Genomic DNA, 11,612 nt, shown 5'->3' on the forward strand with positions numbered 1-11,612 from the left:
CACCAAGATAACCTCAGGTGTGTGTGTGCAGGAAGTAGTTGACAGAGAGAGAGGAAGAGATGCAGTGTCTCAGCTCTGAACTAAAATCAGCTCTGCCCAGTCCTATAAAACAGGTGCCATGGAGTCCTCATTCTTAGTCATTGGGATCTCAGAAAGTGGAATTTGAGTGTTTTAGCTTCTACATCTGAATGAAGGGACAATATAGTATTGCATACTTTGTATGTCTAATGTAGTTTTTAGTACAAATTATGATGTTAATCTAGTAAATCTGTTCCCAAGTATTCCCTTGAATAAGTAGAGAGACACGTGATAGTGTCTCAATGTATGGTATGAAATGATAATGTTATTTCCAAATACAATATCTATCTGGTCTTACTTGTGGTCAATTTGTAGTGTACAAATTATTATCATTATGTTTCGGCCCCCTATTCACTCAGAAATAAATCGTCCCATGGCTGAATCAAGTTACCCCTGGTCTATAGTGAATATCCATTCCTGGTTGAAAATCACTGTTGCTTGTTTCTGTATATTTTCGTTATCTACTCAATGTGTCAAAAAGGACAGAACCATGCTTATTAAAAAACGGTATTTATTAAGAATATGACTGCTACGACAGCTACTGGTAAATGGATCAAATTATACAGTCGTATTTCATTCCGTATACATACTGTATTCATATGTGACATCACATACAAGTCTGTACTGGTCATTTTAAGTAGAGTGCCTGTATGCATTTGTTTCCTTGTTATTTAAAAAAAATGTATACTCACATGTATGAACATAACACTGAGAACAAACATACTTGGAAAAAGTACTTGACAATAACTATCACTGTAAGGCAGCTATAGGTTTAAACGATTATAGGGCTGTGTAACCCAAATACATTTTACAGGGCACACCCTTCATTTCAACTTTAGCATGCATTGCAATCTCAGATATTATTCCAGATATTAGTGAGAAAAGCTTTATTCCTTTCAAACTTTTCTAAGGAAATGATAAATTATGAAACTGGCTTTGTGTTAGGTCTAACTGAAAGTAAAAACTGTGACCACTGAACTCTGAATAAAAAACATAGATGATTTTGTCACTGACGATATGTCAATTTAGGTCAGGTGGATAGAAACTAAATCAAACAAAACAAAATGTATTGTCCCTTTAGTATCCACATACTGTTACAAATAGTTTTGCAGATAGTCATGTTTTATTTCCCTTTTCAATCCTTTTTCACAGGAGTGTGTCATTAGGCTGGAAATCCTACCTTTGTCTTCTAAAAATAAAACGTATTATGTTCCTTACATCCATGTGGCATGTCTGTGAATGACCACTATGAGGGGTTTTGACAGACACAGCCTTGGCTCATGATCCCTGTGTCCTTCCTTCTGGTTGTTGTACGGCGTCTAGTGTGACTGTTGTACTGCAGCTGCTATTGCACGGAGTTGCGCAATATCAAGAGATTGTTCCATCCCAGAATTTAATGACAGTTTAATGGAATCTGCTTAGTATAAGGTATATTTCTTATGAAGATAGAATGAAACCTGTCATGTTTTAAAGGTTGTTTTTTATATGTACCCTGTCCAATGTTGCTGTCAGATCATGTCTGAGAAACTCTACACAAGCTTCTCTAGAACTGAACAAGAGACAGTACTGATCCAGTTGTTAGATGGTAGACAAGAGAGCTCTTATCATTATGAGGAGGAGCTTTCCAATTCAAATCATTCATGTAAAAGGTTTATAGAAAAACACGGGTCCCTCTGAAGGTCTTGAGTGCAAGGATTCAGAACCAAGGTCACCCAGTAAGTAGTCTAATGATCAAAAGGGTTCTTCTCCTCACAATGATAGACATTTGGTAAATGTTTCAGACTTTGATCTCCTCTTCCTCAGGGAAGGCGTAAGGGGCTTTAGGCTGGCTGAGGGGTGAGGAGGAGGAGGAGGCAGAATCGCTGCAATGACTCCTGGAGAAGGAGCCTCCTCCGTAGTGACGCGCCAGCACGTCAGCTGCCCTCTGGAACCTCTCAGCTTCCATAACTGGTTCTACCTGTGTAGGAGACCCCATAGATGCGTCTGGCATCTTAAGAGACCTCTCATCCTCCTCCTCTCCCTCTGGCCACTCTGAGCTGCAAGAGCGCCCCCTGTTGTTCACATTCACTTTGAGAGGAGTGCTTGACATAGAAGGGTTTGATGAGCTTAGCATGGGGCTCTGCACAGCCAGCTCAAACACAGAGCTCTGCTCCTCCTCTTCCTCCTCTTCCCCCAACTCCCAGTTGTGATTGGGCATAGTGAGGCAACTGGGGCTGTCAATCATGTCCAGAACCTCACTCATGAGGGAGGGGCCAAGGTCCACTGTGAACGAGTTGAAGGAGTCGGAGCGCGTCAGCGCGAAGCCGTCGTTGTCTGGGAGCGAGCCACAGCTAAAGTCCTGAGCGAACAGTCCGGTGCCATCCTGTAGGTGTTTATCAAGGCGGGAGTGGCGGGGTAGTGTTACGAAACCAGACTGCAGACCTGCAGACAGGAAGGAGAAAAACATATTAACATGTAAAACATTTTTAGAACAGTTCATGCCTTGAAAAAGGCCATTGTTGATTCTATTAATGCATCTACAGTATAATATCCAATTACTTTCATTAGACAGAGAAACCAACTTTCAAAGAAGCGCATTGAAAATAATGTCAGGGAGCCTTGCAGTTTGCCACATTGGCCAGAGGGTGACAGTATAAAACAAGCAAGGTGTTTAGTATTTTCAGAGCACCAGCCCAACCCACACACATTCCACAGCGCCATGACTTCACTGGCTCCTGGTTCTGAATGCTCCCTGGGGTGGGGTGGGGGGCTTGGTTTTATGCATAGTGGACAGTTCTCAGCCGCTACTGAAAGAGAAGTGAGAGGAGGACCCAGAAAGACATATAAAGAGGATAACAGAGTGGGAAAGAGAAAGGAACTTAAAGTTAAAAACAATTGATGACGTGGAGAGTAGAAAAGGAATGAGAGGAAAATGGGACAGGAGAGGAAAGAAAGAAGAGCTAAAGAAATGACCAGAATATACAAATGAACATGTACATCACAGTAAGGGGTGGTACAGTGTGAGTTAACCTGTTGATCATCTAGCTCTCTGTGCCTTCTGTTGGTTCTCTTTATTTGGGTACATTCCATCTGAGTTGGGTAACTATTCCAGTGGCTGGGGGGAATTCCAGACATCCCACATACTGTTCTAAAAAACCCTACCCCTGAACACACAGTTTCGCTGTACCAGCAGTGAAACTGTGGTACAGCGAAACCTTTAAAAGGGAGATGATGAGTGTTGGGTTTATGCGGTGCAGTCAAGCAGCACACAAACACAAAAGATGACAGGAAATGCCCTCTCGGTATCTTTCTCTCCCCAGCTGTGTTTGTTAGTGTTTATAGGCGTAATTATGCACAGGTGTAACCAAGGTAATTGCAGATGACTCTGTTTGTTGACTGTTTGGAGGTTTGAGAAGAGGAAATGGCAACCTGTGTGTGTGTGTGTGTGTGCGTGCATGCATGTGTGTGTGTGTCCAATACAGTATGTGCTTTTTCCCATTACAGATGTTCTTACCGTAGCTGTAGAGGGAGGTATCTGGGGAGCTCACTGAGCTGGGGAACAGCACCCTCTGGTAGCCGTTGGGCATGTCAATGTTCAGCTGGGGCAGTGAGATGGCGTTCTTGATGATGGGTGAGACAGGAGGCGGTGGGGGTGAAAGGTCACGGGAACCAATCCTGGCACGGGGCACAGGGGACCGGCGTACATGCCTCAGGGTGCGGGAAAAGAAGCGGGTGGTCTTCGTGCTGCTGGTGGCTGAATCGGGGCTCACTGGTTCCCCTTTGCCCCCATGGTTGCTAAGGAAGGAGGTGTCTCCGAACACATCGCCACCACGGCCCACGTGCATGGTGTGGCGAAAATCTGGGAGCGGTGGGCTGATCATGTCCACGGAGAGTTCACTCTTAAAGCGCCTCTTCCCCTGAGAGCCCGACACTAGGCCTTTAATCCCTGGCAGTTTTCCCAGACTCATGGTAGCAGAGATGAATACCCTTTAAATATAATTAATCAGGGGGATAAAAAATCCAGTAAGAAATCAGTCAACTTTTCCAATGTAAAATGAGTGTTAAAAGACACTTAAACAACTTTCTGGATCCTTAAAAAAACGAAAAACACAAATGATGTGCTGAGAATGTGTGTAGAATACATTCTCCACACGGCAGCAAGTGCCAGCTATTCATCGAGCGTAAGCCTGCAGTTTGGCTTTAGGAAGTCCCACTGAAGTTTTCAGCTGAATGATGGTTATCTATTGGAGTCAGTCAACATTCAAAGCTTTCTCTCTCAGGGCCAATTCTGTGCTTTAGAATGACTCCAGCCTCAAAGAAATCCTGTCCTCCTTCCCAGCAGCTTTCAGTCATGAGGAATAAAAAGAGGAGGATTGACACATCCCAGGGATTCTGGAATAACCACAGCCTATGTGGTCTGAGAGCTTGGGATCCACTAGGCTTTTTCCAGACGGTGGGTTTTTGAATGTCAGTTCAGAAAATATATCCAGTTGCAGCTCCAAATATAAAATGACAGTGAAAGATAACTCATCCAGTATTTGTGCAGTGAAAGAGTGAGAGAATACCAAGAGATGCTCATATTCTGTCCATCAGACAAAATACATTTCACTCTTTGTGGATTGGAGTAGTGCCTGACTGTTATTTTGAACTTGTGTTTCTACTTATGAACACTAACAATATAACTATCATGCTCTCTCTGTTGGCAAGCTCAGACCTGTGAACGTTTCTAGAGCTAAATCAATCTTAGACGTGCATAACAATTTCTATAATTATGTCACTTAAACGCACCTTTCCCTTCAGCAACAAAAATATACAGGTCCTTAAACTTCTCTCTCAAAGGTAAGCAATGAGGCTTTACAAAAAAAATATTCTTGTTCTTCTCTTTTTAGGATCAGTCCAAACTGAAGTCTATACCTATTTCCTTTAAAATGAGCACCAATGTCTTCTGTCAAGGCTGGACTGCCAGCAGTGTTACCTAGAGACCCCTTTCTGTGAAAACCATCCAAGGTCTTGTTTACAAACAGTTAACCAACATCCCACCCATCTAGACACTAATCACCTTGCCAGAGGTTTACGAGATCCTCGTAAAATGAGAAGAAATAGTTAGTTTTCTGTAAACCTAGTTAAAATTCCTTCTCGACTTGGTACAGTACAGTAGATAGGAGTTAGGCTGTGTTATACATCTGAAAGTGGTTATGTTTAAGCTGCTTGGCCTTGTGTGCTCTGTCCAATAAACTTGTTGGAGATTATAAATAACTTGTTAAGGAACTGTAATGGGATTGTGTCAGCTTTAAAACACACTTTATTACCACTTCACTCTCACCCAGTGCTGTCTCTTCTTACCACTACAGGCTTCAACACGAAGACAACACCAAGACAACAACTCTCACCAACCAGGTAACTTTAGATATGGCTTATTGAGGAGTGACTCAATAGGCTGACACCTTTGATTGTCAGCTAATAATCTTCTCTAATGCAGCTACACACATGAACACACTGCACTCAAATACCAAAACACACACTTGATACTTAGTCACTTAACTGACAACTCAGATCCTTCCAGTTAGTGATGGAGGTTTCTAGGCTGCCGCAAGTCTCCTCAATCAAGTCCTTCTTCCCTTCAGATACAGTAAGTGTTTCCAGAAACTCATTTGTAATCCTGCTTTGAAAGCAACCTCACCTTATACTCCCCTGTAATCAAAAACTAAAATATCTCCAACCTGTCACTCACTAGCCACTCAGTCGTTTTAGTATTCCCTCATAGAAGTTTGATCTTGAATGTACCGTCCACAGGGGTGGTCAGCTTTCAGTCCCTCTGAAACCCAGCAGAAAGAGCAGTGGGTCCGTTCACACATGTCGTCTCCACTAAAGCGCTTTATCTGCGTGTGGCACCACACAGTCCATGGGACATCCTGTCACTTCGTTTCCCTCTCACCGGGACTTTTGTCCTCTTTTATCCTTTGTTGTACAGTTCAGCAAATTTACCACAGGCCCGGGACACCAGGCATTTAGAGACAATGAAACACCATACAAAAGGGATAATGCTTTATAAAAAAAGGCAATACACTAAAGTGCAGTAATCCGTGCGACTGTTTTGTCTGTGTCTTGGAAGAAAAGGAGCTCCTCTGGGATTGGCTGTGTCCTGGATTAGTTTATAATCCCTCCCTCCATTCCTCCCTCGTTCTCTGCCTCCCACAATCCAGATAGTGTTTTGAGATACAGGTAAGTGGCTCCTCTCTCTTTCTTCATTCAGACCACGTCAGGGCTGCCTGGAGAAGACTTCACAAAGAGTTACAGAGTTAGAGAAAAGGCAACCATTAATAGGACACATAAATGGGGTCACATAAATGTGTCCGGTTGCTGAACATCTAGATTGACTTATTTTGGGAATGCTTCTTTTCACCCAGTTTTGGCTCATGAGTCACTTCTAACGGCCAACAGGTCATAAAATGGATTTTCTTTGGTATGTGAGTTGTTTTCCAAAATAAGAGAGCACCACAAAACATTTTTAGAGAGCCTTGCATGTCATTGTCAGACTCCAAATGCAATATATCCATTTCAACAAGACCACTTCTCACAAATGTCTTTACAGCAGGGTTCAGGTGATTTTATTCGTCCTCCCGTTTTCTGAGAAGAAAAAAAAGCATAGCATAAAGGACTGTAAAAACACCAGAAAATCAGCTCCAAGTGATTTTGGAAATCTGTTCCAAAGTATTCCCATGCACAGTAGAGAGATGTGTGATTTAATAAAAATGTAATGTGATTATGTTTTGGTCAAACATTATATCTTTTTAGGCTTCTTGTGGTCAATTTTCAGTCTACAAATGATTTGTAATTATGTTCCGGCCCCCTGACTATCCGCTCAAGAAATAAAATCAGTCCGCGGCTGAATCTAGTTGATGATCCCTGCTTTATAGAATCTTAATTGTTTAATTGTCAGGTTTGTCTCAAACCCTCTTAACTAAACTGACACCCTAGGAAGAATGCGGAATGACATAATTCTGTATTCTACAGTTACAATGTACCTTTATTTTTACACCACTAACTGTATTTAAGGCACTTCAGGACTGTGTAGGTACAAGGTAGCCATGTTTATGTAGGCCTACTCTAGTCTGCCATGTTCTTCCTGCATGCTGAGGAAGTGAACACCTAACTTTGCCCCATGTGGCTTTGGCTAACTGCTCCACAGCGTCTCTGAGGATTAGTGTCATGGCCTGTCAGTGTGACGTGGTGTCTCATTTGGAGTAAAGGGACCTGTGGCTGCTGCTACTCGGGCTTAGGATAGTGGGGGAAGGAAAGGGGGAAGGAGGACTGAGGATGTTTGTCGTTGGCGCCTGTACTGTTTCGTCTTCTCATTAACGATTAGCTGCAATTCAATTAAGAGGCTGATTAGTCGTCTGCGACGGTAGCGTGCGAGTGGCAGGGAGGAGGGACGGTCGATGCTGGCTGGTTGCCTGTTGCGTCAAAACCAATCTGTTGTAAGGGATGCCTGTCCCTGGCTAGTTGCCACTCCTATCGTTCACAGTGGGTGTCTCTGTCTCTTATAGCACCTCTGCAAGCTCTCCTAATCTCACACTAAATGGCTACCTCCTTCTCCTACCCTGACATTTTACACGGTCCCATCTCTCCCTCTCTTTATCAGTATTTCCACAACTTTCTGTGAGCTTTTAGATGCCTCTGTGCTCATAAACCCTCTACTGCAGATCAGGAATCCACTGCAGGCTCTTTATACAGTACATGGACTGGTTAAAGACGCACAGGGAGATGCATGGCTCTGCTAAACATTATATTTATTGTTTAATTGTACCGGCGCACATCCGTAAACAAGATGAGTTATGCCGCAAGGCTGGCGAGGGCAGCCTGTCTGATTGTATCTAAACTATGGAGGGAGGGAGGGAGGCATGGCGATCTGAAACTCTAATGGGAGCAGTGTGTGAGGGGAAGACAGCCGGACACGCTTCATTAAATCAAATAAAGGACCTAAAGCTCTGAATGGAAACATTTTTAATCTCCCTTTCTTGTCAATGTTTTCATTCTGTCTCCCTTTACTCTTTTTTCTCTCTCGTCACTCTTTCCTTGCCTCTTTCTTTCTTTCTTTCTTTCTTTCTTTCTTTCTTTCTTTCTTTCTTTCTTTCTTTCTTTTCGTCTTTCCCCTCTCTGTGTCCTCCTGCTTGCCCAGTAAATGGGTTTAAGTCTTCAGAGGAACAGCTGGTACCACAAAGCCCGCAAATTGCAGAACTGAGCACTGCACTATGACGGTTCTGCCACAGTGGGTCAGCTCTGAGGCTGCTTCCACTGGAGAGTCCTGGTCCCTTTCAACCCCGCCCACGGGTTTTCACCCCCCCCCCCAAGATTTATGAAGAAAAAAATAATTGTTGGACATAAAAAAGGAGGAAATCAGCTCCAAGTGATTTTAATTTTGGAAATCTGTTTGCAGGTATTCCCATACATCATAGAGAGACACGTGATCATATACAAATGTAAGTATTGTTTGAAATGATTTTGTTTTATTCCAAAAATATACATCTGCTCAAGAAAAAATCGTCCCACAGCAGTGTCTAGTTGATGATCCCTGCTTTAGAGCATTGCACCACCAGGCTGTGGGTTAAGACGCATGACTCCAAATATTGTTACTTAGTTTACGAGGATCTACTTTTGCGACGTGGCTATAGAAGGTCTGCCAGGTCCCCTAGTGGTGTGGTGACTGTCTGTGTGTGTGTGTGTGTGTGTGTGTGTGTGTGTGTGTGTGTGTGTGTGTGTGTGTGTGTGTGTGTGTGTGTGTGTGTGTGTGTGTGTGTGTGTGTGTGTGTGTGTACATAGTCCTCCCTCCCCATAATTCCCTTGATGCAGTACATTGCAACAATTTAACACTGCATTGCCTAATGCTCAAATAAATCTCCAAAGATGTTCATTTCCCAACACTTTCTCTCGTCATTAACCAGTGTCGTCTTGACCATACTTACTGTATGTTAACACAACAGAGGGGCAATAAGTCAGAACAACAGTGGAGTGTAAATACATCCCTATTCCATTTCAATAGCATGTTAGACCACCAGACCAGAGAGTGTTTGCTCTCTAAACTTCCACATAGCAAACATCAGTAGAGGCCATTTACAGAAATACCATCAGAAATGTCGCTATAAGGGAACCTCTTATGATGAGTGTTTTGCTGCTGCTCCCTTCTTGCTGCACTCAGATCAGTTATTAGCAGAGTGATTGTGTGAGGTAAGCCTCACTATTCACTGGCCTGTGATGCTGGCAGGATCTCAGTACAGTTGTGCCATGACACACCAGCAGTAGCCAATTGATTTCACTGTTTCGAAGTATTGGGTTTCTTGGGGTCCAATTGAAAGCCGCAGAGGTTTTAAGACACCTGTTTGTGAAATAATTAACCCCTATAGAATTTATATGAGCGAGAGCATTGATTTTAAATTACATAGTCGATGCGTTACAGGACAATGAATTAGGCTTTTGGTTACTCTTGTTCTATTTACACATCATTCTGAATACTGGCAGTGGGTAGTCATTTCCTGATGTAGGGGTGCACGCATTCAGAGGAAATCAATCAATGTTAATCAACTTGGACCTCATTTTGTAAGTTAAATCTGATTTACAGTTTCTTAAACATGTACATGCAGCCAAGATGAGTGGTCTGGTTTTAGGTTCATTCTACAGCATGCACCTGGGGATGTTGAGAATGTAAGTATGTAAGGGGCCAGAAATTGGATTAGAGAAAGAAAATATCAAAACACAAACACAACGTTATCTCCCGCAGAGATTGGATTTCCAGAGCTTCCCTTGTTGGTGACACACACGCTCACGAGCGCACTCACGAGCGCGCACACAGACACAATAAAACCTTAATGCATAAGAGATGATGGTCCCAGACTCGAAAATAATTAGCCTACCTTCCTGTAGCCTACTTGAAATTATAATCACTGAAACACAATAACAATGTGAATTTCTAATGATATTTTGGTAACTGGACTGAGAACATTCACTGGTCCCAACTCCTGTCTAGAATTTCCGACACTCTACCTTGTCTCGATGTAGAAAATTACTATACGTTACAGATTTGATACAAAATTTAAGGGACTGATCAACGTGATTTATACCAGTACATTGCCCCCACCATCAGCAACTAAATTGAAAACAAATTGTTTCAATTTGTCTTTACTTTACAGTTTATTTATGCATTAGCCTACAATAATAATGTATCAGCAGTTAGGATAAAGATATGTGAATAAAGTAATTTCCATACGAAGTACAGACTATGTAATAATTTATCCGATGTAATCTTACCATAAAATCCGCTGAAAGTTCGCTATCGCTCCATAAACTATGAAGGGAAAAGGTATATAGAAAATAGTATTTTCAATGTGTGCCACCCTTGTCTTCTTTGATATGTTTCGATGTATTAAAATGTTTCCAGTAAAGTCCATAATGTGCTGTGCAGAGGTGTTGCGATGCTGCTTAGAAATTGTTTCGCTGGAAGATGGGATGGAGAGACAGAGTTGCGCCGCAGGAACGTGAGTGACAAAACAGTTGTCAAATCAGGATTTGAATGACGCCTTCAACAAACGTTCACCGTAAGAAATAAATGGGGAGGAGACTTGGAAGTCTTTTATGCACAGCAATCGCTGTACTGTTGCAGCAGCAAACGCCTTTATGATGCATAAATTAATTGTATTTTCTTTTCTAATTAACAAATAGAATGTGGTTGTTAATCAACTCTGGCTTTTAAATTCAGTTGATACCTTCTCTTTATTTTAATTCCTGAAGTTAGGATGTTTTTTAGGCCAATACAAAAACGTGCCACTAATTATTTGTACACTCTTGAAAAAGGTGCTATCTAGAACCTAAAATGGTTATTTGACTGTCCCCATACGAGAAACCTTTCAAGAACCCTTTTTGGTTCCAGGTAGAACACTTTTGGGTTCCATGTAGAACCCCTTCCACAGAGGTTTCATCATGGAATCCAAAAGGGTTCTCCTATGAGGACACCCGAAGAACCCTTTTGGAACCCTTTTTTCCCTAGATTGTAGGTCTTGATGTCTACATAGTATTGCCATCCATCCCAGCCAGCAAGAGCTTGGAACAGGGAGTTAGATGGAGGGGGTTAGGGGGGGTGGGCGGGGGGTTGCACTGCTGGACACTCCAAAAGGATACAGCCTCGTCAGGAATGCCCAAGAATTGACAAAGCCTTGATGTGCCAGCAAATAGTTTCCAAATTCCAACGTGGTTAGTGATTGGGCTAATCTTGTAAAACTCCTTGAGTCCTGGTGACCTGGGCTGTTGGCTGTTTCTCAAACCATCAGGCGATCAGCATGAAGGCAGGCAGCTCTGGAGTGTCTGGGGGTCAATGTGCTGCATTTCATGTCTGTTCCCAAAACACAAAACCACATACCACTGGGCTGAAGTTAGAAGGCAGAAAGAAGAGGGGGTGTAAGGATGTCAGACACCGAAGACACTCTGAGACCAGAACGATGAGGCATAGTTTGGAACCTTGGGCTGAGTATGCCGGTTCTTCAACAAAAAAGAGCATGACAGTTTTG

The 11,612-nt window shown here is 42.6% G+C and overlaps 1 protein-coding gene across 1 annotated transcript; it reads right to left on the bottom strand.

Annotated features, from left to right (window-relative positions):
- Nucleotides 1-572: 572 nt before the first annotated feature.
- On the bottom strand, nt 573-10,620 carry LOC106601231 (cdc42 effector protein 1). Its single transcript, XM_014193273.2, has 3 exons — nt 10,360-10,620; nt 3,572-6,336; nt 573-2,499 (listed from the first exon to the last, which is right to left on the bottom strand). Exons 2-3 carry the CDS (start codon nt 4,023-4,025, stop codon nt 1,856-1,858), a joined length of 1,098 nt encoding a protein of 365 aa, XP_014048748.1. The 5' UTR covers nt 4,026-6,336; nt 10,360-10,620; the 3' UTR covers nt 573-1,855.
- Between the last annotated feature and the right edge of the window lie 992 nt (nt 10,621-11,612).

Source organism: Salmo salar, chromosome ssa03, assembly GCF_905237065.1.
Source record: "Salmo salar chromosome ssa03, Ssal_v3.1, whole genome shotgun sequence".
Taxonomy (NCBI): domain Eukaryota; kingdom Metazoa; phylum Chordata; class Actinopteri; order Salmoniformes; family Salmonidae; genus Salmo; species Salmo salar.

Excerpts from the sequence above, each read along its gene's own strand:
- LOC106601231 (XM_014193273.2), bottom strand. The coding sequence starts at position 4,025 with ATGAGTCTGGGAAAACTGCCAGGGATTAAAGGCCTAGTGTCGGGCTCT. Across the intron at positions 2,500-3,571 it reads TACCTCCCTCTACAGCTACG|GTCTGCAGTCTGGTTTCGTA; the intron begins GTAAGAACATCT and ends TCCTGTCTGCAG.